The following is a 27956-nucleotide window of genomic DNA, read 5'->3' as shown; positions in this document are numbered from 1 at the left end:
ACAAGTTTTACTTTTCGCTTCAAATCTGTGTAAAAAAAAAAATACACTATAAGAAATCAATTTTATTGGAACTGCCTGATGTTGAACATGCTCCAGGACTTTGCTACACAGTACAGTCACGTGACAAATTGAAACACTCTAATCCAGTTAAAAGCAGTCTGGGCCACGAGGATCCTTATCCAGAGCTACAATGTCAAGTATGAAATCAATGGAGACAATCCCAACATTCCATTATTTATGGAAACTATGTTGTGATTACTCTTTCTTCTTCTTGGATAACATCTGAAAAATTGCCATTCACTACTTAAGTCTGGAACATAACTCTCGCAAAAATGATCTACTGTAATGCTAACATAAAATAAAAAACAATATTTGTCCATTGAACTGTATCCTAAATGTATTTTCTGAATGATTCCAGTCGTTTTTAAATTAAGTAAAAATAACTGAATTTGCACATTTCCTTATCAAGTACACAGGAAACCTTCGGATGGCACGTGCCCGTTTGTCAGCATGTCCATATGCACCAATATTTAAACACCATACCTTTCTACAGCCTGTGTAATGTCATTATTCTTGCTAATGGGACAATAAACTGCAGAGAACGTCACACGGTGAGGCGTACAGTACTCTGGCTCACTGTGAGGGGGACGTCTCTTGTGAAACATTCAGGCAATTAAAAAAAATTGTTTTAATCAGTCTTTAGGGAAATAAAGATGGTTGAACCCTTTAAGTGTCACTCCTGAGGTTCGAAATCCTGAGTTTTCCAGAGCTGCTTGGTAATAAGATGACATAAAAACTAACGTCAGCAATATTGGAGGCAGCCTGAGATGAGTCTTCAAGTGTTAATTTCACATCTGTGTAACAGCAGCTGAGTTATTCGCTTAGCAGGAGAGGTGGTCCCGGGACTTGTTGGAGGCCATTCGTAAACATTGTAGACGCTCCAAGCAGAGTGAATACTAGTATTAAGGATCAGCTTTATTTTCTACAGACCACAAATGGAGATGGACTCATAGGTGTTTAGTAAGGATGTACCTATTAAACTGTTGGGTGTGCAACAAATGAGTAAAATGCGCATGTTGTATTAATTTCCATTGTGTCCTGTATAATTCACATGCTTCTTCTATGTCTTGGAATCGAGTTAAAAGTTGCTGAGTGGTGAACCGAAGTGTTAGCAGCTTCTCGTGTTTCTGGTTTTCTTGCATTTGGTCACCAAAAGCACAAATGAAGAACATCCAGAAGAAGTGTAGCAATGAGAGAAAAGAGAAGATTGGAGGAGTGTCTTTATCTTCTGGAGTGACTCCTGTCTCTGCTGTAGCTGCGCCTCCTGCATCCACGCCTGTAGCGGCTCCTGTCTCTGCCCCTGCTGCTGCTCCTGGAGCTCCCTCTGCTGTATTTACGGCAGCTGTTGTCCTGGCGGCTCCTCCCCCTGCTGTAGCTCCTCCCACTGCTGCTCCTGCTCCTGTCCCGGCTGGAGCTGGAGCTCTTGCTCCAGTGGCTGTGGCTACGCCTCCTGTTCCGGTGTGGACTGTAGCTCCTCCTGTGATGACTGGAGGTCCTCTGGTGACTGACGCTCCTTCTTCTTCTACTCCCGTTGGAGTGACGCCTCCTACCATGGCTCCTCGAGCTCCGGTCTCTGTGTGAGCTGTCGTGGTGCCTTGTATTCTCTTCGCTGCGCCTGCTCCTCATCTCCTCTTTCCGGTTCTCCTCCCGAGTCTTCTTTACATCCTCACTTCCTTTCCTTTCCTTTGTTCCTCTACCTTTCCCTGAAATGTCAGAAGGAACACCTGGTTTGGACATGCCCTCTACTGCAGTCATGCCGTTCACCTGGCCCAGGACCACCAGGGTCACATTTTCCCTGGCAGCATCAGAGGCCTCCTCCCTACCTGTAGGATCGGCCTGTTCCTGTGAGCCGGTATCTCTGGTGGGTTTCTCACAGCTCTTCTTCAACATGTTGGAGAGCAACCTCTCTCTCAGCTCCTTCTCCCGCCGCTGGAGGTCTAGAGCCCGCTCCTTCTCCAGTTCCACCCTGAGGAGCTCCTCCTGCTGCTTACGGCGGCGGGCCTCAAGCTGCTTCCGACGGGCCAGTTCCTCCTCCTGTCGAGCCTTTTCCTGCCTTTCAAGTTCCTCGCGTTCAGCCCTTTCCTTCTCCAGCTGCTCCTGCTTGAGAGCCTTCAAGGGAGAAGATGAGTGTGCATTTTTACCATACAAGAAACAAGTAGGAACAGGGATATGCAATTAATCAATAGTAACTCATCAAATTAAAATTCAGTGCCAAATGGCTAATCAAGCTGTCACCAGCAAAGGGCACAATTACTGCAGCCCCAACTAGTTTGCTGCCTCGGTGGGTTGCTGTAAAAGTCTAACGTTAAAATGAGAGCAGAATTTGCAGCAAAATCTGAGCAAAAATTGGTGTTGACACATTTCATACTGAAAATAAATAACATTAATAATAACTAATAACTTGCTATTTATGTTCAATATCGATATACAATATATACACCGACATTTTTTCCCACATAGTGACTTTAGGCAAAGTCAAAGTCTGAAGTTGTGTGAAGTTGTTTCATTAAAATAAAATTTAAAAAAAATAGCCACAAAAATAAAATAGTCCACTCTCTTTGTGAAATAAATATACAAAAAGTAAAATATAATCATCAATCTTCTTTGTAACAAGCCTTTAGCTATGCTCAAATCCTCAGCTAATACCAATAAGAACAACATATGACATAAAGTTCCCCGTTAAAGAGGACATTTTTAAATATCAGCAGCAACTCAAAAATACTTTACTTTGAACAGTTTTATGTTTTTTAGACGATACGAATACGATATGAACGATATGTTTGTTTTTCATATCGTGCTTCAAAGAAATGTCGATATTTGAAAAAAATCGATATGACGTCCAGTCCTCACATACTGGTGGGCAGTGATTGGACTAAGCTCCCCCCACCCCCGGATGTTAAACTACCACAAGGCCACTCTCCCAGCAGGGATGGGCCAATCCGATATCGGGTTCCGGTTCAGATACCATTGTATTTTATGTATTGGAAATTTCCGATACCGCTTGCAGATATTTCCAACCCATGACTCACATCTGTGCTTTAACGCTGTCACCAACCGTAGGTAGAAGAATATCAGCGAACATGGCCAAGCGTAACCAACAGAGTATCAGCGAATGTAGCTACAAGAATATCAGCAAACGCAGCCAAAAGAGTATCAGTGAATGTAGCAAAAAAAAAATGTTAGCAAACGTATCCGAAAAAGTATCAGCGAACATAGCTATACGGATATCAACAAACTTAGCCAAAAGAGTATCAGCGAACGTAGCTGTCGACGCACATGCACTGCAGTTGTCCTCCTCACTCACGGTGCGCGCATACGCTTCTCCGCCTGATGCGTTCACTGGCACACAAAACAGTCAGACAGCTACACTCCACAAAACTTCCGGGTCGCTACTATGTCATACTGGCCTGTAGTGAGGAGTTTATTAAAGCCATCCATCCATCCATCCATCTTCTACCGCTTATCCGAGATTGGGTCACGGGGGCAACAGCCTAAGCAGGGAGGCCCAGATTTTCCTCTCCCCGGCCACTTCGTCCAGCTCCTCCCGGCGGATCCCGAGGCGTTCCCAGGCCAGTTGGGAAACATAGCCTCTCCAACGTGTCCTGGGTCTTCCCCAAGGCCTTTTACCGGTCGGACTTGCCCTGAACACCTCCCCAGGGAGGCGTCCGGGAGGCATCCTGACCAGATGCCCAAGCCACCTCATCTGGCTCCTCTCAATGCGGAGGAGCAGCGGTTCTACTCCGAGTCTCTCCTGGATGACAGTGCTTCTCACCCTATCTCTAAGGGAGAGCCCAGCCACCCTACGGAGAAAACTCATTTCGGCCGCTTGTACCCGCGATCTTGTCCTTTAGGTCATTACCCAAAGCTCATGACCATAGGTGAGGGTAGGAACGTAGATCGACCAGTAAATTGAGAGCTTTGCCTTTTGGCTTAGCTCTCTCTTCACCACAACAGACCGATGTAGAGTTTATTAAAGCCTCATATAAAATTAACAATAATAATAATGTGCTGAACTGAACATTATGAATGATGTCGATTGTGTGCGTCTGTGTGTGTGTGTGTGTGTGTGTGTGTGTGTGTGTGGGACGCTGCATGTGTGGTGACAGGTACATGACATTCTTTTGGCATGGTTGCATATGAAAGCAAAGAGAGCTCTTGTATTGGAAATGTATCTGGATTGGCAGATATACAATACCGGTATTGGACAATTCAGGTATTCAGGTATCGGCATCGGAAGTGAAAAAAATCCACAGAGAAGGTTAAAAAAAGAAGATGACTAATGGATTGTTACCATCGTAGTATCACAGTTCTTAGCAAGACCCCGCCATTACACACATGGGAGGTGTTTCTCCTGTAGTACCTTGGCTCTGGCCAGCAGCTCAGCAATAATCCGGATGGATTCCAGGTTCCGCTGAGCCAGAAGCAGCCTCCTCTCCTCCATGGCGATCTTCATCTGAAGCTTCTTCTGCTCCTCCTCTTGCTGCTTCCTCACCCTCTTCAGGTTCTTCCTCTCCTCTCTCTCCTGCAGCTTCTGCTCGCGTTTCCGCTGCCTCTCCTCCTTCTTCCTCTCTCTTTCCTCTGCTTCCTGCTCTTTCTGTTTCCTGGGGAAATAGCGTAATTGCCGTTTGCCAACATGTGCTGGTACAACATTACCAACGCTCCTTCCTTCGTTTGAAACAGTCCATCCTACCGCTCCTGCTCTTTGCGTCGCTCCTCCTCCTCCTTCTTCCGTCGCTTCTGCTCCTCTCGCTGTTTTTCCAACTCCTGCAGCTTGAGCCTCTCCAGGTTTCGCTTCTTTATGGCCAGCTCGCTCAGATGTTTGGTGGTGTCAAAGCTCACCTGGACAGAACAAAGCTACAGCTACAGCCAGGGTCTCAAACTTGCAAAGGTACTTGACATCAAGGCTTCGTGTATGTGCGGCCCATGAAAAGGCTCTTTTTGTTGGGCGTGCAACAGCCAACACTGAACTCGCAGTGAGCTTGTTGCACATTGAAATGACATTACAATTAACACAAAAATGTTAGCACAACATGCAAAAAATAAGGTAACACACATACAGTACGACAACTACTAATAATATAGGAAATAAAAACAATGTTAGCTTTTTACAAAACAAGTGCCGCCAGGCATGCTGGGAACCCGAAAGCACTCAAGGTCACAGTTAAAACTTTTTAAGACCATAATGAATACAACTCAGGAACCATTTCACACCCGTACTGCTATATGTCACCAGTACACATGTTATGGCATCCTCAAAAACAGAAACATTTAAAAGCGAGACTGAAGTTTATCAGGGGTGTAACGGTTCACATGGATGTAATGAACCGTTTCGGTTCTGCATGTTCGGTTCGGTCCACTTGCATACCGTTTCGGTTATATTTTATGCTATTTTTCTCATTACATTTATTACTAGAGTGATCTAAGCGCTTCAAGCGGAACTAAAGTCCTGGGTGAGTTTCCGCACGGACGCCTCTGAGTGTCAGACACTACTGACTGAGGGGGAGGAACGCTAGCAGCTTGCAGGCGAGACAAATGGCATCACGGCAAATGCAAGCGAGAAGCCTGAGCTGGAAGACCCTCCCATCTCAAATCTCATCTCGTCCGGCAGTGAATGTTACATCTACAAGAAAGAAAACCAGCTTAGTGCACACACCGATAATTTCAGCATATAAACAACCTCTAGCAAGCAACTCTGACCGGACGAAAGCAGTAACACATTGTATTGGAGTTTTTATAGCCACGAGATTACGTCCATATTCAGTTGTATACCACGTTCATTTTAATGCCTGATACAACTAAAGGTACCTTTGTTTGGACAAATACAACAATAACAACAAAAATAGCTCATAAGAGTTACATTTTTTGGCAGTACAATGCTATAGCTATTCATGTAAGAACGTAAATGATTTTGGTTATAATCTAGAAAACCATGGAAGTTGCTAGATATCAGCTCTTAAGTTCAACTCTTATGAGCTATATTTGTTATCATCATTATATTTGTCCAAACAAATGTACCTTTAGTTGTATTAGGAATTACAATGGATCAATAAACTGAAGAAACAAGGGTGGTCTAAACATTTTCTCCATGACTGTATATGATTAAAGTTCTTGAACCTCGCTACAAAATACCATCACGTCTTCACTTTAGCCAGAAAGTTATACCAGCACTTTATGAAAAAGCTAAAAGTGACGTCGTCAACGAGCTACCACGTGTCCGCTATTTCACTTACAACAGATGGTTGGACTTCACGCGCAACAGAGCTATTTAACTGTAACTGTCCGTTACATTTCACCACAATGTTTGAACAATTGTTGAAATACAACAGTTTATTTTATTTTTTAATATCACCCAAATTGATCGCTTTTATTTATTTAAAAAAGTTCTGCTTGTATTTTTTTTAAAAGAGCATTTTGTCATTTTTTCTGCCTTTTTTGGAGCGTTACACCCCTAAAGTTTATGCATTTGTTTGAAATGAAAGTAATGTTCATACGTGTTTGACACCTTTTCAAAATCGTATTTAAAGACATTTGATAAGATTTTAAGAGAATTTTAGACATTTTAAGGCCTCACATTCAAATGATAAGATTTTAGACTCTTTAAGTAAGATACGCTGCCGGCGCCCAGCATGCCGTATGGCACTTTTTTTATTACACATATTTAGTTGTACCTGACAATGTCTGTCACTTGCAATTATCATGTTGTTTCTGTTTCACAATGTACAGTGTTAACTTATGTTTACACTTGTGTGACAGTTGTATGTTTTCTTTTTCTCGAATGGGAGGTCCCAGTGTATACACTAAGTAAACAAATGAAGTCCCGTGCATACAGAACTCTGTAACCTCCTATCCTCCTTTAGATTACACTCTCTATTACCACGGCATGAGGAGCTTTGATTCTAATTTCCCTAAAAGGTCTTAAGGTGTTATGTGCCTTTGATGCAGCAGACCAAGTGAATCTTACATTTGATGAATTCCTCATTACATATACAGTAGTATGATAAATGATCCAATTAATGCCCTGTGCCAGGTGCATGATGGTCATTATTATTATTGTATCAAGTCTTTACAATGAAGGTGACTTGGTGTACCTTTATGTTGCAGGCGACAGCCTTTCCGTCATCTCCTTTCAGCATCAGCTTCATTCCACGCAGTGTGTCCATGGCCTTGGTGAAGCCGCAGTACTCTTGGTATTGGACATACGCCTCAAAGTTCAGGTGGCCTCCAAAACTAAAGGTATTGAAGTTCTTGTCCAGCATCTCCTCCCTGTATGGATCCAGCATGGGGATGTCGATGTTTCGCACCTGCGTCAACAAATAAAAATTATTCTTTATTTTAACCTTCACACGTGATCGGTATCTAAAGCAAATATTGCTATTTACGAAAATTATGACATGGACCATTATTAATATGTAGAACTAAAACGGCACTCATAGAGGTCCAACTTCCAAAAAATATTTTTGTCCATCTCTTTGTTAGTTTGTCTATTTCTTTGTTCATGGAGGATGATGTCACGAACTGAAGAACAGTCATTTTTTTGGCTTTTGGATGCTGTGGGCGCTCCTTTTGCTACCATAGTCTGAAAAAGCTAAGGCTGGGGGGGCCACTTTGACATTTTCTTTAAACCAGTGTTATCGGTGACAAAGCAAAGTATTCTTAGTATGAACTTTTTGTCCACACATTAGCCTTTTTTGAACAAATATTTCTGCTTTCTTCTCATACATTTTGTGTTGGGATATTATGTCTTTATTCTTATAATATTTTGGCTTTATTAACGTAGTAATAGAACTTTTTCATTTATTCTTTGTTTTGTTTCTTACTCATAATATTACGACTTGTTAAAAAATAAACATATTTTAGTCTCTAATATTTCAACTTTATGCCATTTCTTTATTTATTCTTGCAAAATAGCTGCTCTTTTTTTCCTATTTGAACTTGTTTTCTTTTTCTCGTTAGAAAATGGCTTTTTTCTCTTAATATTTTGACTTTCTTCTTGTAAAATTGCAGCTGTTTTTTTCCCCATTTTTGCTGATTTATTTGACATTTTCCAACCATTTCAACCTTCTTCTTGTAAATGTTCTTCTTGTATTTATGACTTCATTCCCATAAAATGTTGACTTTATTTTCCTAACTCAACTTTTTCGCAACCAAATTTTCCAAAAAATACAACTTTATTCGTTGTTTTCTCATAATATTACGACTTAAAGAAATAACATTTTTAGTATTTCAAATTTATGCTACTAAAATGACGTCAAGGAAAAAACTGCAGGCCACAAAACGGCCATAAATGTACTTGTGGCGGCCCTTGCTCATAAAAACAATATAATGGGATTGTCAGTGAATGCATCTTGTCATTATGCCCCACAGTAGATGACAACGCAACTCTGCTTCTTAACACACCTGGTTTGCCAGAGAAGAAGGCGATGAAGCAGGAGGGATCAGTGTTGCCAACTCAGCGATATATGTTGGTATATTAAGTGACTATTCCGACCCCTCGACAGCATCTAACGAGTTTTTCTAGTCTTATTGCACACTCTGACAGGTTTGCTACAAAAAGAAGCCAATTAGGCAATTAGATGATGATTTGGGGACACCCACTGCCACAAATAGATGTTTCACCTTGCCAAAGCTCTCGAAGACAGCGACGAGGGCCTCCTCGGACGGCCGATCCGGAAAGTTGCCTTGTTTCTGGCTGAACCAGCGGCATGGCAGCCCTTCCAGGTGAATCGTGTCCGGCCGCTCACCCGGCAGAGTCTCATTCATGTCCTTGGCATCTCGAAAGAACGAGTCCCAGTCGTGCCTTGTAGGGAAGTCCACTTTGTTCTCAACTGCTCGGACCTGGAAAAGAATGAAGACGATCCCGTGTTTATTGACGATATTGTTATATCGCTTTAATGGTACTCTATGGGCTGATAGTTGCTGGTCAAATCTTGTATCACAGAGCTGGCTCTTTGTTCTATGTATGACGGAAGCAGCAGTCGTAATCAAATTAATTTCAAAATAAAGTATTAAACCATATGACTCACGGTAGCACCATTAGCTACATTCCTGTATATGTTAATATGGGTTTCACTGATGTGTGAGCTGGGCCTGCTGACGTTTCCTGCAAGTATGTAAAGCAGGGGCGTCCAAAGTGCAGCCCGGCGGCTATTTACGTCCTGCAGCTGTGTTTGAATTGCCCTCGGCACGGTCTAAAAATACAGTGAAATAGGAAAATGAAAAAAAAAACCCTACAAAAAATGGAAGAACACAGTAATTTTGCGTGAGTAGTCAAAATATCAAGAGAAAGTTATAATATTCTGAAAGAAATGGTCATCTTTCAAGAAAAAAAAATCATAACTTTACAACAAAGTCACAATATTACGAAGAAAAAATATATTTTAGGAGGCATAAAGTTCAACAAAATGATGTTTTTTTTAAGTCGTAGTATCATGACAAACAAAACAATGATTAAAGACGCAACTTTTGGAAAATTAGGTTGGAAAAAAGATATTACAATAACAAAAACAACTTTTTTGGGATAAAGTCATAAAATTGTGAGAAAAAATAGTCACAAGAATATAGTTGAAATATTACTGTATATACATGGAGGCTGTTTTTTCTTGAAATACATGTAACATTGGTTATTTTTCAGTATGTGCACCCCCGTTAGAAGCAGATGCTAGAGAGGACAATACAGCATCGGTGACCTCCACATTCCACACTAAAAGATATCCTCACCTTTAAGACGTCAGTAAATCCACTCAGCTTGATGCTCTTCCCATCCAGGCGACTCAGCAGGCTTTTAACCACAGTTTTGTTCTCCACTTCTCCCTCAAAACGAATGAAGTCCATGGTACTCTTGGAGATCCGCAGCGCTGCAAATTGGTCGGGGACCACCATGGCCTTCACCCTCTCCATCACCTCCCAGTTTGAGATGCTTTTTCCGGGCAACTTGAGCTGCGGGAGCGTCACACTGACGGTCATTTTGGCGATGGGCTTCAGGTATATGTTGTACTCTGCAGAAAGGCACACCGCCTCGGTGGTGTCGTAGACAATGGTAGTCATGCTAGGAGGCAAGCAAAGGCAAAGACGTACACTGAATAGTCATCTTAAAATCACGTTGTTCGCACGTTGTTTTGCGTGCGCCGCACAAATGGAACTCTTGATTACATCTACGTAGTAGCATTTTCAATTGCACCGTGACTTACACAATGAGATACTGATAGTGACAAACAAAATACAAGATAGACAAATAACATTGGACTACATTACGACGCAAATGTTTCAATACGCTAAAATACAATAGCTAAAGCGACTGATTCGTCTACTAAACGTTGGTTATCGGCTAGTTAGCATTGAGTTCATTGACTCGGGCATACCTTAAAACCCCCGTCGGTGTAATTTGTATGAAGTTCGTACGACAACAAAAAACAAAATCAGTCACACATTCGGTAACCTCTCGGTAAAAGACAATAATTATTTTGACGGAGGAAAAAGACCGCAGGAAAAGTGTGTACAGGCGAAGCTACTTCCGCATGGTGTCAACTTTGACCCCAGTGCGGACCAGCGAGCAAGAAAAGAGTAGTGTATTCAGAACAGCGACATCCCATGGAAATATTTGAGTATTACAGTTTTTTAACCTACCCTTTTGTTCTATAATTCTCATGAGTGTTGCGATAACAATTGTTTATACACTTTTATTTAACTGTTAATTATGGTAATAATACTGTTATAGCTCCATCCACTCATCAATTACATGATGTCATTCCAAGCTGTCTTTCCACATGCTTTTTTGGTCCGATCAACAGTCAAACCTAAATCATTTTGTTTTTTACATTCATAAATTATCACATAAATTAGGAAAAGAAAGAAAAAACACGAAATCAACAAAAATAATACTAGGTTCTTCAGTCAAGTTGATGTGTTTTTGAACAAAACAACATTTCTCTGACAATTCCATGTCTGCCACTGTTTAGACCAGGGGCGTCAAACTCATTTTCACCGGGGGCCACATCGCATTTATGGTTACCCTCAGAGGGCCACCTGTCACTGTGAAATCATATGAATGTATAATCGCCTGATGATATTATGACACATTTGATTGTTATCATCTGTGTATTGTTTTCCAACAAACTTACAGCACACTGAACGACGTCAAGCTGCCGAGCACAAATTTGAGCGTACATCTATTGTATAATTGTAATAATAATCTCTTGTATGATTCTAATAATAGTAACGTTGTTAATAATAAATTATAGTATTCATTATTCATTAACAAATGAACATTTTAAATGTGACATGGCAACAAAAAAATAAGAGCTTTTGTCAAAACTGACAACAAATACATTTAGCAAGAAAGATTAGCAAGAAAGTGTCTTTTTGGTTTAAAAAATGTTTTATTTAATATAATGTAAATATATAATTAAATAAGTAAAAAATATATATAAGTATAGGCAATTATTTGTTACTATATCAAAAACAATAATAAAAACTATATTTAAAAAGTTTTTAAAAAATTGAATATACACTCCTGATTAAAATCTTAGTTGAAGTGATTAACAAGAACGGTGGAGCTTCTCATTACTGAGTCCTATTGAGAACATTTTTTTCTTCTGGTTTGGTGAGTTTTTTTGTTATTTTTCGAGCGATGGTCTTAAACTTTTGATCAGCTGATAAACAGCCTATCAGTTTAATTGTTGTTTTCAATAAATTGCTTTGGGCTCTTTCAGCTCCCAAATGGCTCCTCTGATTTTTTTTTTTTGTTGTTGTTGTTGCTTAAAGTGATTTCTTACCAAAATATGTGTTAAATCCATTTCTAATGTAAAAATAGAATTATACTGTATGAAATGATTATTATTTATATGCTCAACATGGGACAGATTGCTACAAAAAGCACTTTATAAAATACAACATTTCATTCTCCCTCCCACCTGTTCGTGTGCTCACGACCGCGATGTGTGTGCAACCCCGTGCGGCTTTTGCTGAAAAACAGACGGGGGAAAAAAAAGCCGTTTCGTTCACTTCCAAGAACCTACTGCTATTACTGCAACTATTTGGGGGACGGAATGAGCGATACAGCGGATTGAATACGGATTAGTCCGATCAGAGCGAACCAACGACACCAATTCTCTGATAGGATGGCGAGACATTTACATAACAGGCATTACTCCCTTCACTGTGTATGTAGGTCAGTATCGCTGCAGTCTCGCTGCTCTGTTCCAATCAGCAGTCATGCAACAGATAAACATGGCCTCAAGCAACTTGGGAATCTACAAGAGACCCAAAATGATTTTAGACTAGATGACGGGAACCACAGAGAATATTGGATGCAGGACAGAATTTTATTTGGAGCCACCCATATAAAGCCACCCTATTTTCATACTATTTGACTTGAACCTTGAAGGCTTTGGAGTAAAAACAATACAGTCGAAACTAAATGTTTTAACGTTCGTTCATTCATTCATTAAAGTGCAAAATATATGAACAGAATTAAAAAAAAAAAAAAAAACACTGTTCAGGACTGATATCAAACCCACACCCGCTTCCTTAAAAGGCAGCAGCTGTACCATTACACCACCAGGAACTGACAGGTGCAGGCCAGGGGGCATTTCCAGCCCACGGCTATAATTGAAGAAGAAAACTTAAAAAAAAAAACAAAAAAACCCAGCAGAAATGAAAAAAATCTGCAGCCAATTTGCCAGAATAAAGTCAAAATATTTAGAGAAAAAAGTAGTACTTTAACAAAAACAATTCATTTTACAAGAATAACGTCATAATACTATGAGGAAAAGGAACGTCATTTTAGTAGCATTGAGTTGAAATATTTTTTAATAATAGTTGTTTTTTTTTAAAGACAAGCAAAACAACGAACACATTTGTTTTGCAAAATTGGTTGCGGAAAAAGTAATAATGATACAAGAATGAAGTTAAAATATTATGAGAATAAATTAATAATTACGAGAAGAAAATTTACAAGAACAACGTTGAAACAGGTGGGAACTTAAGAAGAAAACAACTGTAGAAATGGGGGAAAAAAACAGCTGCAATTTCATGAGAATAAAGACAAAAAGACAAAACATTAAGAGAAAAAAGGCGTATTCTAATGAGGAAAAAAAGGCTCAATTTTACAGGAATAAACTAATATTATGAGAAAAGAAAATATATTATGTTATGTTATGTTATATTATTATCATTTTTAGTAGCATAGAGTTGAAATATTAAAGAAAAAATATCTTATTTTTTAAAAGGTGTATGGAAAAAAAACAGCTATAATTTTATGGGAATAAAGTCAAACTATGAAGAGAAAAAAGTCGTATTCTTCTGAAAAAAGTCGCAATTTTACAAGAATAAACTTGTTATGTTAAAGGAGAAACCTAATGTCATTTTAGTTGAAGTATTAAAAAAAGATGTTCTTAAAAAAAACTCATGATATTATGAGAAACAAATAAAATGGAAAATGTGGTTGTGGAAGAAGTTATAATGTTAGGTGAATAAAGTCATAATTGCGAGACGAGAATTTACAAACAGAAAGTTGAAACAGCTGGAAAATCTTCAGAAATGGAAAAAAAAACGCTGTAAGTTTATGAGAATAAAGTCAAAATATTAAGAGAAAAAAAGCACATTGTAACGAGAAAAAACGCCTCAATTTTACGAGAATAAAATCATCATATTATAAGGAAAAAATAATGACATTTTAGCAGCATAAGAGTTGAAATATTATTTTTTTTTTTTTTAAAGACACAAAACAAAATAAAGTTGTCATTTTTGGACAGTTTGGTTTACGAAAAAAGTTATAGTATTACAAGAATAAAATCAAAATATTACAGGAATAAAGTCATAATTACGAGAAAGTTGAAACAGTCGGAAAATCTGCATAAATTGAAAAAAACAGCTGTAAATTTGAATAAAGTCACAATATTAAGACAAAAAAGTGGTATTCTAATGAGAAAAAAAACTGGCAATTTTATGAGAATAAAGTATGTTATGAGAAAAAATATTGACATTTTGGTAGCACAGAGTTGAAATATTCAAGAAAAAAGATGCTATTCTTGAAAAGTTGTAATATTATGAGAAACAAACAAAACAATGAATGAAGTTGTCATTTTTGGAAAATTTTGTTTTGCGGAAAAAAGTTACGAGAATATTAGTCAAAATATTACAGGAATAAAGTCATACCTGTGAACAGAACAAAATTTCCAGGAAAAAAGTTGAAACAGTTGGAAAACGCACAGAAACATCCATATGTTTAGAAATAATATAAAAATACTAATAATAGGCTTTTTCTCCAATATCACAAAGCTGAGATGCAGGTTTTTCTTGAAATATATACTGTATCACTTCTTAGCATATCTACATTCGTTGCTTTACAAAATATCAAAGCGGCCCTTGCGTCCTTTCATTTTTCACTACGTGGCCCTCGCTGGAAAAAGTTTGGACACCCCTGGCATAGATGAAGCCCTGGGGGAACCCGATACCTGCATACAAAATGTCGAACAGGTGTGCAACGATGCCCGAGTGCCGTGTTACACAGTCAGCTGTGGCTATTGTGTAATCTCCGGACATCAAATCATCAATTATTCAACATGACCAAACAAGGACAGCCGGCGGGGTGTGTGATAACTAATCAATGAGTCCATTAAACATGTGGTTCTGTCGTGCTACTGAGTATTGCTTTATTTCACAATGAAGGATGGGACAATGAAAGTGGCTCAGTGTTCTCACAACACAGCGTGGTAACTTCACAGTATCCAAAAAAACTAAACTAAACATAAAATAGTGTTTCCTCACACACGTGCAGGTGAAGAGTGACGTCAAAGTGCACAAACACACAAGAACAGACGACGTGTGCAGTGGTACGATCCATGAAATAGAGGTGATCGTCATGAACAAGAGACAAAAACACCTACAGTAGTCACTGAATATCTACACGTGACACGCAGCTTGAAAACAATACAATCCAGAGAGATGAGTGCGACTTGTGCTGGCTCCATTGCATATTTACTGATCCCTGCTACGCTGGTCGTCAAGGTCCCTGAAGTCATCGCGACATAAATCAGCAATTGGAACGGAGATTCTTACAAAACCACGTAGAAACAGTACTGTGACAGTAAGCAGATTGCTTTAAAAAAAAACAGTATAGCAGCCCCCAAACAATGTGAAACAGTCTTATTTGCCGGATTAATGACAGCAAAACTAAAAAGGTGTTTAAATGTGATGTGTGGAATATTAAACATGTGACCAACGGAGTCTGGGTGACTTCTTCAAAGTGGCGAGTGCAAACGGGACGACTGTAACATAATGTGGACAATTCTCAAATAAAAAAAAATATTAAAAAAAAATATTGCCATATTCTGCATGACTTATTAATATATTCTTGAAAAACTGTGATCGAGTGAAACCGCAAAATGTTGAGGGATTACTGCAGCCCGTTTGAGTGCCCAAACAAAGTATCCTACGCGTTGCTGACTCACTGTCTGTGCATTTTTATTGCTTGCTAAATAATCCACCATGGGGCCAAAGAAAGTTGCGAGTGCCAGCAATTTGATAAAGAAGGTGAGAAACTCTCTCGAATTTGATGTCGCCTGGACATACGGGGAAGTCCACATCAACATTAAGTTTAATCAATTTGGAATTTATAATTATTTCACCCCGTTTCCTCCATGTCAAACACAAAATTAGATAATATTTTTGAGTGTCTGGAATGGATTAACTGGATTTATATGATTTCTTATGGGAGAATATTGCCTTTTGAAAGAAATGAATAACGAAAAACGAGGTAATTCAATTCAATTGTCATAACTCGGCACCAGAAACACCATTTGGGATTAATGTGACTTTCACCAATGTGAATCAAAATGACAAATGTCCCTTTCGCATGTACAGAAAAAATAGCAAAAATGAAAAATTCAATGTTTCTGTTAAAATAAATTAAATGAACGCAGCAAAAGTGTTACATAAGTATGTTTTCCCTTTAGTAAATAAAATATGCTACTAATAAAAGTGTGTTATTGTACAATAAACTATGAATTTGGGTTCTAAAAATGTCAAACTTAATAAATAAATAGCTGGTTGAGAGCGGTGTGGCTTCATCCAAACAAGTTGGAGAGTGGTCGTGTTCGTACCGGGCTGCTGGGAAGCTCGTCGCCTCTCCCCATTTCCCCCGTGTCCCTGAAAGAGGTGCTGTGGATGATCTGAGCCCTGTGCCGCCCCCGATGTAGCCGAGCGTTAAGCCTGCTCAGGGACGACTTCCTCAGCATGCCCCCTTTTGTCCTCCCGTTCCCGACCGCCTCCTCGGAGGCCCCGGCTGCTGGTGGGTTGAGGAGGCGGAGCGGGTTTAGGTTGCCCTGCAGGACTTTGGGAAAGCGCCAGCCACGCACCCGGCTACTGCTGCTTGCGTTCTCATTGTCGGACTCAGCCTCTGGTGAGGTGACTACCCCTTGCTCCTGCAAGTCTGCAGCCAGGGGCGCAGGGAGATACTGGATGGCTCGCCTGCCGCTGTAATCCCTCGCTTCGGGGTCCGCCTCCCAGTCCGCCAGCAGCACACGTACCACCTGAACATCGACAAACACTCAAAACACGTCGTCATCATTTTCCTATTTAGGAGCAACGCACCTACCTGAGTGTGTCCATGCATGGCCGCCAGGTGCAGCGGCGTGTAACCAGCGCTGGACCTCACATTGATGTTCACAGGCACGGCATTGTCCTTGGCGAAGGTCAGCAACTGGGAGAGCAGCTCAGCCTTGCCCTGCTTGGCCGCCCAGTGGAGGCAAGTGAAGCCCGTGACAAAGTCCCTCTTGGCCACGAGGCCGGCCTCCACGAACAGGAGGGGCTGCAGGCTCTCCCACAGGCCGTCTGAGGCGCACAGCATCCACTCATGCTCCAGCGGGTCCAGAGTCACCAAGGCGCAATCCTCGTCCGTGGCCGAGGAGAGGAGAGAGGACGAGTCGCCGTCGCTCCTCATCGAGTCTCGAAGGCGCGGACCTCGGTTAATGAGAGACCTTCGAACCTGCAGTGGGATGACAATACGAAACAGTAATTAAAAAAAAAAATGTAGTTATTACTGTCGCTTTCATAGGAGCTGATCCTTTAACATGCTCAAGGGTACTGTAGCAACCTGGCAGCTATATATAGTGTTTTGTAAAGTTTTGTAATTTCCGACAGTCTGTGCAGTAAAGAGATTGTTGATCGACCATCTCCTTGTCATCCTCACAACGTCTGTGTTGACGTTACAGAACCATCTTTACCCTTAATGATGCAGCAACAGCCGAGCGTTGAGGGTGTCGGCGAGTCAGAGCTTTTCTTCCCATCACATCAGTGACCTGGAGGGATGCAGCCGTGACACAGAGGCCCACCATAAATAAAACGTGTTTAAAAAGTTGGGCAAGGTAATGTAACGGATGCCTTAAAGAAACGGGATGGACAAAGAGTTCACAGCTTGGGCTTTTAGCACGTCAGCTAGCGCTGCTCAACTCTCAGTCGGAGGACCCTGGGGTGGGCCAGTCAGGTTATATTGGTGTTGTGAGCCGGATGAGAGTGAAGTTTGGCGGGATGCGGCTAAACCTCACTACCTGCACTATAAAGAGCCACGCTGGACAATGAGCCGACAAAGTTGACAGCTAGTGCTGGTCAACTCTCACTGCTGGACCCTCATTCGATCCCCGAGTCCCATTTTCTTTATGTTTCCGGGCCACAAAAACGCTGTTAGATGTACAAAACAATACTGTTGACACACATTTTCAGTTAGAAACCACCTGGTCAAACCTCAGTTTTCATACGCCAAGATCCAAACACCTCACCTGAGGAGAACTATTCATCATCAGCTCGATGAAATTCCTCCGACTCCCCTTGGGTGTGTTCACGTCCACTCTGTGGTCCAGACCTTCTATGGAGCTGTCCTCAGACAGGCAACTGGTCAGCAAGGCTCGCTGGGCCCCTTTGGACACCCGGCGGGCCCCTCTGACTGGTTGGATGTTGGCGCCTGCAGCATGGTGGTCCCGGTCTGGCACCCCGATAAGCGGGGCAGACTCTCGCCTCCTCCTTTCTCTCAGCTTCACCTCGCCTGCTCCGACGGAAGCAGGAGTGGTGGTGGTCTTGCTCATGTGGGAGGGGGCAGCAGGTGGATCTTGGCTGTTGGGCTGCGTGACGTCATCCATAGTGGAAGACGGACCAGAAGTTCCTGTAAACGCATTTTTGCATGCTGAATAACTATTCAGTGGGGTCACATTGTCAGCTAGGCTAGTAAGTGTATGTGCAAGCTTAGGACATAAAGAAAAGCAGAGATGCTGCAGTGATAAACACTCACCTGTTTGCAGGCCGTTGTCACGGTTGCCGCTGACTCGGCCCTTGTTGTCCGGTGTGTCGTGCATGCCCCCGTTGCACTGCGCGTCCACGCACATCACCGACTGTTTGCTACATTCAACCTTGAGACACACGAATTTCACGCCGCCTTCCACTTCCACGACGCCGACCATGTCCACGATGCTCCTCAGAGCCTCCTCCTCCTCCTTCAGCGGGTCATTTCCACCCCACGCCGCTGTGAAGTGATCGATCAGCTCCATCTGCTGGACCCTCCCTCCTCGCTCGATTAGGAACTCCTGCACGGCTTGGACCGTCCACCGGGACGCCATCTTCATCCCCTTTTGATCCAAGGAAATGAATTACATGACACCAAAAGGTTTCGAAATTATTCCGTTTTCATTTTGCTGTCAACAGCCGATGACAGCATCTTCACTGGGCCTCCTGCTTTCCTCCATGGGGGTAGTCATTACTAATCAATGTATAGCAATGGCCGATAGAGGGCGCAACTTTCAACTAATCCCTCGTCGTCGTGCTACATTCATGAGCTTCACGTACAATCAGGATTCAGGGATTCTAAACAATTTAACAACTTGGTATTTTACAAAAGGCGATCATATGTTTATGATTTTGTTGTTTCAGTCGTGCAGTATCGTCATAGAAGTTCAAAAACCAATTCAAAAGTATTTCTTGGTTAGGTTTGTTTTAAATGGCAGAATTTGTTCACTTTAGTTGCACTTGTGGGTGATTATAACTGAACAAAATGTCTTAAAAATGGTCAAAAATGCATAACGTACTACTACATTAACTTTTAAAAATACGTGTAATACAGGCAGATTATCTACCTTTGTTTATTTGTGTTTGTCAACCTTTGCATCTAACAAAGATCGTCTCACTTTGACTACTATGAACGCCACAGAGGTGTTAAAAAGGACTATACCAATTTACAAAGATGGGGGCGCTGGTAGAAATAAATTAATTGTAATAATTGCTGTACCTAGCATGTTGGCATCTTAATTGTAATTTAAAGACTATATTGTAAAATGCTTGCTAACGTTAAAGTAAAATTACCAATATGTTACATCTGAACTATATTCACTGAGAATACATTAAACCTAAACACCTTCTTCTTGTGGTTTAGTCCGTCAGCGGTGAGGCGGTCTCAGTCAGGATTCTTTGGGAAAAGAATTTCAATAACTGTTGCTGTATTTAGTCTCCGATCTACGGGAAACTGTACATTTAATCGAAAACCATGTCTTCTTCCGATGTTGCTCGGCAACCGGTTTGTATTTTCTGCTTTGGTGGTTAACTCTTATGACAGTCATAGTCGGACAGGGAGTGTCTGGGGCTACAATGAAGTTAGCTAGCCGCACACCTAGCATAACTTCTCTCTTTGAGAAATGGAACAACTCTCCCGTTCAAACATAACTTAATAGAATACAGCTTGTGTGTGCAGTGTCTGCTTAATATATTGGTGGTTATTTCTGTCAACATGAACGTAAATGTGTTTTCCCAGCGACATAAAGACGTATGGACAGAGGGGCGTTAGCTGCCTGAAGCACATATCACGTCATCCAATTGGCCATAAAGTTTGTTGTGAGGAGAAACACTGAACTCTTCTCTGCTAGAAATACTACTTTTATATTATTTACTGTACTGTAGTTTATATTACCTTTTTAGCTTTCATTAGAAGCACCACATATGGTAATTGCATATAGTTTCACCTAACAGATATTTGAGTACCTACTGGTAGTATAGTTTTCATAGTAAAGCTGTGCAGTGGATGTTTTATTTAGAGATTCACTTTAAATTGTTTGCTTTAATGGCACACACACCAAACATAACTAAGATTCACCTATAACACAGAGAAAAGTTTTGAATGATGATTGGTGACCAAAAAAATGCCACTATAATATGCACTGGGTGTGATGTCTTTGTGTGTTGTGTTCTTTAGGATAAGGGAGTCCGGCCTCTCTCCCTGGCAGGCCATGTGGGCTTTGACAGCCTCCCAGACCAGCTAGTCAACAAGTCTACCAGTCAGGGTTTCTGCTTCAACATCCTTTGCATTGGTATGATGTCAGACGTACATACAGCAGCTTGTTCAGAGTTAGAAAACACTAAAAGTTATCGTCGGATTTGCCAGCCTCTGATTTTATTTACGGTGGAATTAATTTAATATGCTGTGCGACTGTTGGCTGTTTTTGTGACTCTTTTCAGTGTGGAAACATTTTAGGCAAGACATTACCTTTGCATGACACCCATTATTGTACTTGTGACAATGCAATAAAGGCACACATCTTTGTTTTTGCAGCATCTAAGAGGGTATCAGACCTGGTCCAGTTCGAAACCACTGTACCTAGACTTCTCAAAGCTGGACTGGATTATGCCACAGACCCGGAAGCCTCATAAAAACACTGTTTCTGATTTGTGAAATATGTGCATTTCTCTGGTTTTCCAGCATCTAGAGTTCTATACCACATTAGACCTGGTCCAGTTCGGAAACCACTTTACCTCGACTTTTCTAATCGGGACTATTTTATGCCACAAACCCTGAAGGTTCATAAAAACTAAATCTGTGGCATACGCTCATCCACTCTAGCTACAGTGGCTTTTGAACAACACCTGGTGTAATGTGGTTTAAATGCTGAAAAATGTAGAAATGTGCCTTTTATTGCATTTTCAGAAATGGAGTAAAGGTTTAAAAAATCACAAACTGTCGTAATGAATGATTAGCCTCTGTGGCATAATCCAGCCCAGATTTGAGAAGTCTAGATACAGTGGTTTTCTAACTGGACAAGGTCTAATGTGGTCTAGATACTGAAAAAACATTGCATTTATTGCATTTTCACAAATAGAATAAATGTTTCACAAATCAGAAACTGTTTTTATGAACCTTCAGGGTCTGTGGCATAATTCAGACAAGATTTGAGGAGTCTAGGTACAGTTGTTTTCAAACTGCACCAGGTCTAATGTGGCCCAGTTTCTGAAAAAAACGTAGCAATGTGCCTTTATTGCATTTTCATAAATGGAAGGTTTTGGCTCTAAAGATATACTGTAGATTTTGCACTTTGCACTTTCCTTGAATGCAGCACAGTTATGTGCTATCACAAATAACTGAATGTAAGGGAAATGCTTTTATCACTGATGCACACACTGTCATGTTTTGTTAATCAAGCTTTGCCTTTTTTTTCTTGCATCAGGTGAGACGGGGATTGGCAAGTCCACCCTGATGGACACCCTGTTCAACACCAACTTTGAAAACTTTGAATCGTCGCACTTTGAGCCTCAAGTGAAGCTGCGGGCTCAAACCTACGACCTGCAGGAAAGCAACGTGAGACTGCGCCTCACCGTGGTCAACACGGTGGGGTTCGGAGACCAAATGAACAAACAGGAAAGGTTAGCGCCTCACTGTGAGAGACTGACGGCCACGTTGGTGATGATGTCACCCATCAGTCTCTTGGTTTGTCCTACAGTTACCAGCCGGTGGTGGACTACATCGACAGGCAGTTTGAGAGTTACCTGCAGGAGGAACTCAAAATCAAGCGCTCCCTTTTCAACTACCACGACTCACGAGTCCACGCCTGTCTGTATTTTATTTCCCCCTCGGGCCACTCGCTCAAGTCCCTGGACCTAGTCACCATGAAGAAACTAGACAGCAAGGTAGGAGCACGTAATGGATTGTGTCATTGGTATTTCACAGCTACAAAAGAAAAGTAAAATGCTTCAAAATAAGAGTTTGCACATAAACGCAGAGAATTCTTAATATGTAATACCAAGTTGATCTGTGTCGGCCACAATTAATTAGTGGCAGGCCACCACAAATGAATGTATGGGAAACACAGCAGTAGGCTGTTCTGTCTATCGGGGGTCAGCCTTTAAGTAGATTTAAAAAAGCTCACTACGATTTGGGTTTTTTTTTGCAGTGCGACTGGTTCTGTAGCGCCTGTAGTCAGTCTGGAGGTGGTCAGAACCTTTCCCATGCTCTGCGTGTCACTGCCGGGAAGTGGCAGTAACCCAGGATTTGCGTGTGAAAAGAGTCACAAAAAAAACCAAAAAACGTTGGAATGTTGTAATCGCCTCACGCTCACACACTCGAGTTGTCCTTTTGTGTCACTGTACAGACAGAAAGAAAGACAGGCAGGCACAGAGAGAGACATTTGTTGCTGAAGAGACAGTCAGCCTCTCAGACCAATCTCATTGTGTTGTTTTGTGTGTTGCCATCAGTGTGTGTTTTCTATGTGTGGTCTGACCCTGAAACTCCAGCAGAAAAAAACATTCCTCAGCTAGACAAAATGACTCAGACACACACGAAAAGAGGAAGACAGGAATTTGGGGTGGCTCGGAAGGCTGCTAAGCCACAAATAACATCAGAACTCATCGTTTAGTCATTCCTCTTTTTATCGTGGTTAATCCGTTCCAGACACGTTAAGTGATAAGTACATTTTCAAAAAGTAGGATTCCTAATGAATAAATCAAATAATGTCATAGTTAAAACATAGAAAACCTGTTAACGACCTTCTAAATACGTTTTTTAGAATTATTAGAGCCCTCCCAGACATTAAATAATACCCCTATAGTCACCTTAACACTCCTGTACCCAGTAAGACATACAGTAAGAGAAAATAAGGCATAAATCAGGCTCATATAGACTCACACATGTTAGCACTGAGAGAGTTCTTTGTTGTTCCTTTTTACTTCCTGAATCTCTACAGCACTGTCTTTAAGATATTTAGCTCTACCTCATTCATGGAATGTAGAGCAGCACCACGCACTAAAACGTTGACCTCACTTGCCACTTAGGTCCACTTGGTGAAGATTGCATAGTTTTGAGAATGACTGTTACGACTGAAGTCGTAATGTTTTTTTGTTGTGTGTGGAAGAAAATAGCACTATGAGCCCAGTAAAAATACAGAAGAGCCCTGCTTTTTGTGGAGGTTACCTTCTGGGACCATCAGCGAATGGCGAAAGTCATAAGAGTAATTGATACGCCCTTTTTGACATGCGTCTCGGTCCTTCCCCTCCAAACCCTTCTGCTAGCTTGACTTTCTCCTGATTTTGGATCAACATTTGCTATACGAGTGACCATGGGTGATTCATCTGAGTCACGGTGTGCAAGTCACATAAGTTTCACTTTTGTGTCTCACAGCAACTGTGGTGCGTCCAAGGACACTTGGCAAAAAAAAAAATAAATAAATCCGTGATCCATAAACATAAAAAATTGTGGGCTTTTTGAAAAGTGGTGCATGTGTGATGTACATTTTCAAGATTCAAGAGTTTTATCGTCATATGCACAGTAAAACTGGTGGTTCTGCTATGCAATAAAATTCTTGTTCTGTTCATTCTCCCAAAAAAGAAAGAAAGAAAAACAGAAGAAAATGAATAACAACATCAGAAACATATATACCAATAAATTAAGCATCAACAACAGAAGAGACATTAATACAAATAAATAAATCAATAAATAAAATAAATAAAGTGCTATGCGTGTGTTGCGTGTGGCGTGTGTGAGTGCTTCGTTGAGAAGCCTGATGGCCTGTGGGTAAAAGCTGTTTGCCAGTCTTGTTGTCCTGGACTTCAAACTCCTGTAGCGTCTGCTTGACGGTAGGAGTGTGAATAATGAGTGTTGTGGATGTGTGCTGTCCTTGATGAGGTTGTTTGTTCTTTGGATTTTTATAAGATATTACTGACTCGAAACAGCCAATTTTCGGAGGCAAAAAATATACAGGACATCCCTCGCCACTTTGCGCTTTGAATTTTGCAGCTTTATCATGATTTTTCAAAAATGTATTAATAATTGAAGCTGCTTCATAGTTTAATATGCATATAATATGCTTCTCTAAGCAAATCGTACATATTGTTGCCTAAATGAAGCATTTTCAAGCATAAACATGGCTAAATGACATAAAATACAAATAGAAGACATTCAGAAGATGCATTCAAAGACTTTGTGATGATATGTAGTATGCTACACTGGTCACTAGGTGTCAGTAATGTTACTGTAATGTTCGGTGAGACGCACAAGCACCAGACTTGATCACCGGAACAACAGGCTTTTATTGCACAACGGGCACAATAATCCCTAACACGGACTACTGTTGCCAAGATAAAATGCAACTCTAAACCCCCGACGTCACTTCTGGTCCGCCCACTCCACTCAGCTCCCCTATAGCACTGGAACACATTTACAACAACACACACAGGCATGAATCTTGTTTGTCTTATTTTGTCTTGTCAGGTCTGTTATATTGGGTAATAGAAGTGTAAAGGTGACTATAGGGGTGTTTCTTTGTGTTAAAAATGATATTTAGAAGGTTATAAACAGGTTTTCTGTGCTCTAACTAGGATAATATTCCATTTAGAATGAATGATTCCCACTTTGTGGACACTTCTTGTTGTATTAAACCTATTCTATGAATTGTGTCAAGCCTGTCGGTCGCGCTTCCGGTCTCGCGCAGGTGAACATCATCCCTGTTATCGCCAAAGCGGACACCATCAGCAAGAGCGAGCTGCACAAATTCAAGATCAAAATCATGAGCGAGCTGGTGAGCAACGGCGTGCAGATCTACCAGTTCCCTCTGGACGACGAGACAGTCGCCAAGGTCAACACGGCCATGAACGTAAGTCGGCACACGTCCTCTTCATAGTCAGTCAGTCGTCAGTCTACTATACAATCCTTTTTGTGTGTTGTGTTCAGGGCCATCTGCCTTTTGCTGTTGTGGGCAGCACAGAAGAAGTCTGTGTAGGTAACAAGATGGTGAAGGCCCGCCAATACCCCTGGGGGGTGGTCCAAGGTGTGTACTCAAATTATCTATAATAACTTGTCCCTGAAGAAGATGAACTGTGGTAAAAATGCTTGCTGTCATGTTTGTGAGATATGTATGTGCACGATCCATCCCATAATAATGTGTCCCCGTGACGCCCAGTGGAGAATGAGAGTCATTGCGACTTTGTGAAGCTGAGGGAGATGCTGATTTGCGTCAACATGGAGGACCTGAGAGAGCAGACGCACACCCGCCACTACGAGCTCTACAGGCGCTGCAAGCTGGAGGAGATGGGCTTCAAAGACACAGACCCCGAGTGCAAGCCTGTCAGGTGACCTCTCGTTCCACAGAGCAGCCACGTCCACATCACAGCCCAATCTGGGCGCTCCTCTCAAATGACTGTGTACATCTGTATGCAGTCTGCAGCAGACCTACGAAGCCAAGCGTCACGAGTTCCTAGTGGAGCTGCAAAGGAGAGAGGACGAGATGAGGCAGATGTTTGTGCAGCGGGTCAAGGAGAAGGAGGCGGAGCTTAAGGAGGCCGAGCGAGAGGTCAGCAACTCAGACTGTGACAGGATGGAAGGAGGCCGGTCTGAATTTTCCTTCCTCAAGTCAACCTTATTGTCGTTGTGCAGCTGCAGAGTCGCTTTGAGCAGCTGAAGCGCCTCCACGCCGAAGAGAAGTCAGCTCTGGAGGAGAAGAAACGACTCCTGGAGGAGGACCAGAGCTCCTTCGGCAAGAGACGTGCTGCTGCTCAACTGCTGCAAGCCCAAAGCCTCACCGCCAACGGCAAGAAGGACAAAGACCGCAAGAAGTAAGAAATATGTCAATATACTCATTCAAGTCCACACACATTTAGTTTATACTGTGAACGTTCTCTATTTAGTCTCCTATCGTGACCGGGGATGTGTGGTCTACAAAAGCAAATAACCAGCAGGGTGTCTAATTGGTGCCAGGTCAAAAAACATTGGCTTTAACAGCTGTGGCGTCATGAGTAGTGAACATCCTGCAGCTTTATCTACCTCTGCATGCACATCTCAGCGGTTTCCTGTTGTTTTCAATGAATTACAACATTAGTTCTGTTGCAAAAAGAGGTATACAGTAATCCCTCATTTATCGCGGCTAATTGGTTCCAGACCCGACCATGATGAGTGAATTTCTGCCAAGTAGGATTCCTTCTTTTTGTAGCTAGCGTGTAGAAAACCTGTGTACGACCTTCCAAACACGGTTTTTAACATTAGTGCCCTCTAGACATGAAATGATACCTCTGTAGTCACTTTTCCACCCATATTATCCAATATAGTAGCCAAAATAAGAGAAAATAAGGCATAATAGACTCTCACAAGTCAGCATTGTTGGCTTCTGTGGAATACTACATACCGTCACAACGTCTTTGGATGCATCTTCTGAATGCCCTATATTAGTATTGTAGTTTATATAGCCATTTTTATGCTTGAAAATGATTAATTTAAGCAAAAACATCCTAGTATTTGCTTAAATATGCGTATTTTTGACTAATAATGGGCCATATTCTGCTACGAAACAGTGATGATTTATAAAAAAAAAAAAAATTCTTAACTGTACAGGCATGTTTTTCAAGTAGCAATAATAGCTTTCTAGTGTATATTTGGAATATTGGAGACTTTTTGGGTTGCATATTTTTACGGAATCTGCTGCTGCCAAACTGTCCTCACCATCTTGGGTCATCTTGTTGTTTTTTCTCCACCAGTTCCGGCTTCATGTGAAGAATGTGGGAGTCTCAGCCTGACCAGCGACATCATTCCCAGATCTCTGTGGCCGGTGGTCGGTAAACACTAACCAGCTCCCCACCCCCTCCTCACCAAGCCTCCCTCCCTCCCTCCCGCCCGCCCGCCCGCCCGCCGCCATAATCACCACCAGCAACACACCAGCGTGTTTTTGTGCCAAAGTTAAGACCATACTTTTTACGTGTACTCTTTATTCTGGATCTAACATGTGGGTTTTGTACAGTTCTTCAGTGTTGTTTTTTTAGAGGAAGAGGCTGACATTTGCACATCTTTCCAGTAAATCATGGACCTACAATGCTTTAAATGCTACTTTCTTGTCTTTCATGTTGTAATCGACTCATCTGCAGAATGACTGCCGAAGATGAAAGCAAGACAATGAAAGCCTTCATTATAGTCAATAGACCATGTGACTTTACGAACTAAAGCTACAGAATCCTAACTTTTGAACCAATTTGTGTTTACTAGGCGAAGGTTGAAGTTGACTTTAGATTGGTTCCAGTATATTTTTATACATTAGACTCGTGTATATACTTCCTCCCTTCTTGCTTCTGCTGACACGAGCGTGCACATCAGTGCTGACTCTTGGGGAATAAACGTGGGGAGGAGGACGAGAGGGGGAAGATTATTTTCGATGCACTCGAGACTCACACACCTTGTAGCGTTTGAACACCCAAAGTGGGCGGTGCTGCTTACTGAGCGTGACGCGTGTGTGTTCCTGATGTGTTACATGTGCCTTATGTGTGTCCAGCTTACTGTAACAAAAAACACTTGACTTGTACACTCCGTGAAACACACGGATGCTTGATGGAGGGAACCTTTTTATACTTGTACTACACTTGTATTTATGAAATAAACAGTGTTACTCACCAGGCCTTTTGTCCACTACCTCCTTATTATGGGATGTTGTTTTCATGTAAACAAGTTTAACCAAGTTTGAACATGTCGGCAGGTCAGTTTCTGCAATTAACAGAGTGCGCTGTGATGATAATGAGGCAGTTGATGGCACTGTATTAACTGATGGCAAATCTTCAAACAATAACAGATCATAATATATGGGACTGTACCACGGTCATTTGTGGGAGAAGGCTTCCATTGA

The 27956-nt window shown here is 41.4% G+C and overlaps 3 protein-coding genes across 4 annotated transcripts; 1 reads left to right on the top strand and 2 right to left on the bottom strand.

Annotated features, from left to right (window-relative positions):
- Positions 1–50: 50 nt before the first annotated feature.
- akap17a (A kinase (PRKA) anchor protein 17A) lies at positions 51–10609 on the bottom strand. 2 transcript variants are annotated; one of them, XM_054787639.1, is made up of 8 exons: positions 10419–10609; positions 9778–10105; positions 8677–8895; positions 7149–7361; positions 4751–4899; positions 4421–4661; positions 1884–2169; positions 51–1763 (listed from the first exon to the last, which is right to left on the bottom strand). In XM_054787639.1, exons 2-8 carry the CDS (start codon positions 10102–10104, stop codon positions 1282–1284), a joined length of 1917 nt encoding a protein of 638 aa, XP_054643614.1. In that variant the 5' UTR covers position 10105; positions 10419–10609; the 3' UTR covers positions 51–1281. The 2 variants fall into 2 exon arrangements, with proteins under 2 accessions (XP_054643614.1, XP_054643613.1); XM_054787638.1 differs by having other exon boundaries at positions 52–2169.
- Positions 10610–12468: 1859 nt separating this feature from the next.
- sowahca (sosondowah ankyrin repeat domain family Ca) lies at positions 12469–18824 on the bottom strand. Its single transcript, XM_054788366.1, has 4 exons — positions 18341–18824; positions 17835–18214; positions 16655–17044; positions 12469–16589 (listed from the first exon to the last, which is right to left on the bottom strand). The coding sequence occupies exons 1-4, from the start codon at positions 18669–18671 to the stop codon at positions 16125–16127; spliced, it is 1566 nt and encodes a 521-aa protein (XP_054644341.1). The 5' UTR covers positions 18672–18824; the 3' UTR covers positions 12469–16124.
- A 649-nt stretch (positions 18825–19473) lies between these two features.
- septin10 (septin 10) lies at positions 19474–27729 on the top strand. The gene is made up of 10 exons (XM_054788092.1): positions 19474–19615; positions 20288–20402; positions 21534–21729; positions 21807–21993; positions 24789–24950; positions 25028–25124; positions 25257–25425; positions 25514–25646; positions 25730–25908; positions 26824–27729. The coding sequence occupies exons 1-10, from the start codon at positions 19586–19588 to the stop codon at positions 26837–26839; spliced, it is 1284 nt and encodes a 427-aa protein (XP_054644067.1). The 5' UTR covers positions 19474–19585; the 3' UTR covers positions 26840–27729.
- The last annotated feature ends 227 nt before the right edge of the window (positions 27730–27956 follow it).

Source organism: Dunckerocampus dactyliophorus, chromosome 9, assembly GCF_027744805.1.
Source record: "Dunckerocampus dactyliophorus isolate RoL2022-P2 chromosome 9, RoL_Ddac_1.1, whole genome shotgun sequence".
In the NCBI taxonomy this organism is placed as follows: domain Eukaryota; kingdom Metazoa; phylum Chordata; class Actinopteri; order Syngnathiformes; family Syngnathidae; genus Dunckerocampus; species Dunckerocampus dactyliophorus.
Note: the sequence above shows the minus strand (reverse complement) of the source record. Positions and strands in the feature narration are given on the sequence as shown.

What these genes read in the sequence shown, in the direction of transcription:
- akap17a (XM_054787638.1), bottom strand. Translation starts at nt 10,104, where the DNA reads ATGACTACCATTGTCTACGACACCACCGAGGCGGTGTGCCTTTCTGCA. An exon ending in CTGTCGCCTGCAACATAAAG is followed by an intron (nt 4,900 to 7,148) that starts GTACACCAAGTC and finishes TGTTCTGTCCAG; the next exon opens with GTGAGCTTTGACACCACCAA. An exon ending in CGACGCAAAGAGCAGGAGCG is followed by an intron (nt 4,662 to 4,750) that starts GTAGGATGGACT and finishes CTATTTCCCCAG; the next exon opens with GAAACAGAAAGAGCAGGAAG.
- sowahca (XM_054788366.1), bottom strand. Translation starts at nt 18,671, where the DNA reads ATGAAGATGGCGTCCCGGTGGACGGTCCAAGCCGTGCAGGAGTTCCTA. An exon ending in TGACAACGGCCTGCAAACAG is followed by an intron (nt 18,215 to 18,340) that starts GTGAGTGTTTAT and finishes ATGCGTTTACAG; the next exon opens with GAACTTCTGGTCCGTCTTCC. An exon ending in CCATGCATGGACACACTCAG is followed by an intron (nt 16,590 to 16,654) that starts GTAGGTGCGTTG and finishes GTCGATGTTCAG; the next exon opens with GTGGTACGTGTGCTGCTGGC.
- septin10 (XM_054788092.1), top strand. Translation starts at nt 19,586, where the DNA reads ATGTCTTCTTCCGATGTTGCTCGGCAACCG. An exon ending in CAAATGAACAAACAGGAAAG is followed by an intron (nt 21,730 to 21,806) that starts GTTAGCGCCTCA and finishes TTTGTCCTACAG; the next exon opens with TTACCAGCCGGTGGTGGACT. An exon ending in AGGTCAACACGGCCATGAAC is followed by an intron (nt 24,951 to 25,027) that starts GTAAGTCGGCAC and finishes TGTTGTGTTCAG; the next exon opens with GGCCATCTGCCTTTTGCTGT.